The sequence below is a fragment of the Microtus ochrogaster genome, chromosome 2 (genome assembly GCF_000317375.1).
Source record: "Microtus ochrogaster isolate Prairie Vole_2 chromosome 2, MicOch1.0, whole genome shotgun sequence".
NCBI lineage: Eukaryota > Metazoa > Chordata > Mammalia > Rodentia > Cricetidae > Microtus > Microtus ochrogaster.
The window spans coordinates 20,449,671-20,454,607 of record NC_022010.1 but is presented as its reverse complement, the minus strand read 5'-3'; the positions used below and the strand labels follow the sequence as shown (position 1 = coordinate 20,454,607).

Here is a 4,937-nt window from a genome sequence, read left to right as displayed (position 1 = left end):
GCGCCTTGCTTGATTCCTCTGTGGTGAGGGGACCTTTTGAAGAGTCCTTTCTTCTTGAGCCTTCCCAGCATGTGAGGCCATTTTTGAACTGTGCATTGGAGAATTAGGGCTCACGAGTCCTACTTTTTTGAGATTTTTTTTTTTGGTGTAGAGTTCCTTGTAAGTTTTTAAAAGAAAATCTCTTATTATAAATGGGTCACTCTCCAACCTTCGGCCCGAGGCCTAGAACTGCTCACATTTTCGGGGCATAAGGAGATTATATCTGGGTCCCAATGTTCTTGAATTCTTAGACAGTTGTCTTCGTGACCCTAGCTACCCATCAGTGAGCTCAAAGGGAGTGAGGCAGGAGGATGGAAACTAGTGTCAGAGGAGGGTTGTCTTCTTCTTCCTTCTTTTACGTTTATCTCCTTCGCACGTATGCGCGTGCGTGCTCCTGTGTGTATGTGTGTTCATGAATACAGATATGCACGTGCCGTGGTTCACACATGGAGGTCGGAAGACAGTTTGCAGCACTCGCTGGTTTTCTCTCCACCACGTCAGTCCTGGGAATAGGACTCACATCCTCAAGCTGGGCGGCAAGCGCCTTTCCCCATTGAGCCGTGTTGCCTGTCCTCAGCTGAAGTTTGGGCCACAATCTCAGTATAGAACTATCTTGTTTGGATCTCTAGGCTAAGTTAACCCAGTGCTGTCGATGCTGTTTCCCTTTGTCCTTTTTAATTTTGTCATTTTGTTGTTGTTGTTGTTGTTGTGTGCTGGGGATTGTGCCCAGGGCCTCACACATGCAATGTAAGTATCCTACCACCCAGCCAGTCCTCTGGCTCTCACTGACCAATTCTATCCAGCCTGGAGAACACTTGCCTAGAATGCTTGAAGCTCTGACTTGGAATCCCAGCCCTACACACACACACACACACACACACACACACACACACACACACACACACACCAGAAATAAATAAGCCCCCAAATCCCAACTGGAGGGAGGAAGGGAAGGAGTGGGGGCTTTATAGGAAGGTCTTTAAAAGTGGCTACAGAGAGTACATATGTAACAAAAGAACCTCGGTTCCTGGGGACCTGATGTCTAAACAGGGCTGGGCACGTGAATGCAAACATGGTTATAGGCTGGAAACGGCAACTCGATTGGGGTCATGTGGAAAGAGATCCCACTGACGGCTTTGCTGGGCCATCCCAGAGGGAAGTACAACCTGATCTGGGGCTGGAGAAACAGAGAGCAGAGATAGAAAGCGGTGGGTGGGGGGTCCATGATGGAAGGAATGACAGAGGAATAGATTTGAGAAACAGCAATGGACAGCAGCTAGGTCTTTGGGTGTGGGTGCGAAGTGTTTGATGGATCTGGATCCCTGTCTCAGCTTCTCTCCCTTTCTCCTCCACCCCTTTCTTTCTCCTCTTGTTTTCACACATCCCAGGCTGACCTTGAACTCACTATGTAGCAGAGGATGACTTTGAACTCTTGGTCTTCCTGCTTCTACCTCTCAAAAGCCTGGCTCAAGCCCGGTTCTGCTTCTGAGACACAATCTCATTCTGCTATCTAACTCCTAACCTTCAACAAGTGCTAGGCTTACAGGCCCCACTCACTCTTTCTTCCCTTCTTCCCTCTCCCCTTTCCTTCCTCTTTCAATTCATCCACCTCCTCTCCTTCATTCTGGCCGGGGTCTGTCTCTCTCGGTAACCCTGGCCAGCCTGAAACTTGCTGTATGGACTAGGCTGGCTTTGAACTCACAGACATCTGTTTGCCTGTGCTTCTCAAGCACTGGGATTAAAGTTGTGCGCCACCAAACCCAACATACCTCTCCTCCTCCCCACTCCCCTTTGTCTCTCTCTCTCTTCCTTTTTTGCTTCCTTCTGCTTTTCTGGAGACAAGATCAGCTACAAATTCACTACGTGACCCCAAGATGAACTTGAATTTCTGAAATCCTCCTGCCTCCTCCTCCCGAGGCTGGAATTACAGGCATGTGTCACCGTGCCTGGTTTGATGAAGTGCCACGGATCAAACCTAGAGCTTCGTGCATGCTGAGCAAATATCAACCAAGCCACATCCTCAGCCTATCCTTTCCCCACTTTAAGGATGGTTTCTGGGGGAGACTCAAACCCTGGACAACCTGTCCTTGAGGCAGGACACACAGCTGTGGTGACTGTCTCATGGATTTTCCCACAAGCTTATCCCTGTGTGGTTCGCCAAAGTCTGTTATGGTTTCTTTGTTGTTGTTGTTGCTGTAGTCATTGATTCCAGTTTGTACCTGAGTCTAAGCTAGCCTAGAACTGGAAATGTGTTGTATGTGTGAGCACCTAAGTGTGTGCTCAGCGTGGGTGTGTCAAAGTCAGAGGACAACTTGCAAGAGTTGGTTCTTACCTCCTGACCTGTGGGTTCTGGGAATTGAACTCGGGTCTTTAGGCGGCCATCTCACCTGCCCCTTAACTTTCTCCCATTCTCACTGTCTGCGTGGGTGAGTGTGGGCGCATGTGCCATGTTCTGTGTGTGGCGGTCAGCGGACTTTCCAGGGGTCAGTTCTCCCTCTCCATCATGTGGGATCCAGGGCTTGAAATCACGTCATCAGCCCTGTGTGGCAAATGCTTCACCCACTCAGCCATTCCAGCCCCCAATATGGTTTTGACTCCTTGTGTTCAGCAAAAGGAAAAAGGCAAAAAGCAAGTGATGTTGCTTGCATATTATTTATTTTTATTGTTTTTGAAAACATATTTACCTGCTTATATATCAAAAGTGAAAAAAAATGCTTGTTACCAACAAAATTCAAGAACATTCATGCCCACATTTGGGGCCCCTGTGGGTACACGGTGTATGGCTGTCCAGTGCATAACAAAAAGAGGAAAAAGAGAGAGAGAAGGAGAGGGAAACGAAAACACAAAGAATGAGTTTTGTTTTTCTTTCCGGTGGAGGCGTAATGGATGCAGAGTGGCCTGCTATGAGATTGCATTCACGGTACCTTCTTGCGCAATGTTTCAGTAAATTGGTTTTCTGATCATACCCCCAGCTAAGGAGGCTTTCAAAAATGATTATCGGAGGAAGGTGGTTGACCGGGAGCTGGCTGTCTCTCTCATCTCCCCCGCCTCCCCACGTGTCCAGTGCTCACATACAGCAGCCGGAAATGACACACTGAAGTGAGTCACCAGTGCGGCTCTGAGTCACCCAGGAATTGGAGAAAGTTCTGTCCTGTTAGGTCACACAGTCCCTTTGCATTCTGCTCCTGAATGTGTTGGAAAAATTTGAAACCACTTTGCCCTCCCTCAAATCTCTCTCTTCCACCCAATCTTTTTTTTTTTTCCTTCCTCTTCTTCCTTTAACGTGGGCTGCCAAGCATCACCTTGGCAAGGTCCCTAGGGAAAAAAAGCCACGGAGGGTGGGGGTAGGGGCGGGGGGTGGGGAGCATTGGGGTAAGGGTGCGTTAGGCCGCCACTAGGCGGCAGTGTGAGCCCCATCAGGGGGACCACCAGGAGGGCAGGCTTATGAAGTGAGGCTCCTGAGAGACAGGGATATAGACCCCAAACGGGACACCGTGTGCCATGGTTTAAATACAATGCTTTTTTTTCTTAATAGTGCTTCTTCTTTCCAACAAGCATACAAGAAGAAGAATGAGATAAATAGTCAAGCACACCCCCAGGCATCTCCCCTGCACCCCCTCAGGGGGACTGCGGATGAAGAGCCAGGCACACACACATCTGATCTTTCTTTCCCTTCCCAAAAGAAAACTGTTTGTGAGTGAAGACAAAGAAGCTATGTAAACAAGTCACCTACACTCTGAAAGAACCTCTGCACGCTGTGTCGGGGAGGGACAAAAAGAACTGGGCTCCATACTGGGCAAACACCCAATCTGTCCATCTGCTGCCCGTTGGAGCTGGGCAAGGTGGTCATTCCCACAGTGGACCTTGAGATAAGGCAGCGTTTCTTCCTTTGCCTGTGGACACCCACCCCAGCAGCGGCAGACGGTGCAAGAGGTGGCCACAGTGTGATTTTTGCCCCAGCATGCTGAGGGAAAGCCCTGAGGCCCCTTGGGGCGTTGGTAGGACCTGGGTCCAAAGGCTGAACGTGAGAAAAACGAGCAGATGAAGGTTCTGTGAGGTCGAGGGTCTGGATCAGGGGAGTCTGCCTCTAGTGAGGGAGTTAGACACTTTCCCCTTCGAGAGTCTGAGGTCTGGGAGGCTGGCCAGAAGGGAGAAAGAAATGCCTTCTCCTTCTCCCAAAAGAAGACTTAGAATAATTCTCTTCTTCAGAGTTTCTGCTTATTACAGCTCCAGTTTCATCCCGAGCAAAGGCCTCTCTTCTGGCTATCAAGGCTCCATCACTTGGCCCATGAAGAGGTTCGTCTCTGCGGGTAGAGGAATCATGCATGCCAGGTGAGAATCAGAGCAGGTGAGTGAGGGGCAAGTGACTGAGTTAGGACTGGGGTCCTGGCACTGTGTGGGCTATGACGGGGTGCTGGGATGGAACGGAACTGAGCTCCAGAGCCTTCACTGAGTCCCTAAAGGCTCGAGGGACATCTACATGGTGGGCAGGTCTATCGTGGTTTTGAAGAAATAGCGGGAGGAGAGGAGAGTGCTGTGGGTTCTGCTCACCTGTTGGATTGTGCCGAACCACAAAGAGGAAGGGTCGGTCCATAACCACCTCCTGAGGGGCCATGCGGCTTGAGACGACAATGGCTGAAAGAGAAGAAACCATGTGTTAGGGTTAGAGGGACGCTGTCATTGGTGTGATCCTAAGAGATCCAGTGACACCAGCCTATCTGGGGGCAGCACTGGGAGATGATATTCAGGTGGTTTAAAGGAAACCAGTAGTGGGTGTGAAACCCAGAGCCTCGGGCATGCTAAGGCAAGAGTGCTATAGTTGAGCCACACCCCAGCCCCTCACTGGGGATTCTAGGCAGGGGCTCTACCACTGAGCCACACCCCAGCCCCTCACTGGG

General features: G+C 50.1%; 1 protein-coding gene across 1 annotated transcript in view; it reads right to left on the bottom strand.

The window, feature by feature from the left end:
* Positions 1 to 3,318: 3,318 nt before the first annotated feature.
* Positions 3,319 to 4,937, bottom strand: part of Serpine1 (serpin family E member 1) — a 9,969-nt gene continuing 8,350 nt past the window's right edge. The window contains exons 8-9 of the mRNA XM_013350552.2: positions 4,591 to 4,674; positions 3,319 to 4,343 (exon numbers count right to left, since the gene is read on the bottom strand). Coding sequence (XP_013206006.1) covers positions 4,306 to 4,343; positions 4,591 to 4,674 — 122 coding nt within the window. The 3' untranslated portion in view covers positions 3,319 to 4,305. The remainder of the gene's footprint in view (positions 4,344 to 4,590; positions 4,675 to 4,937) is intronic.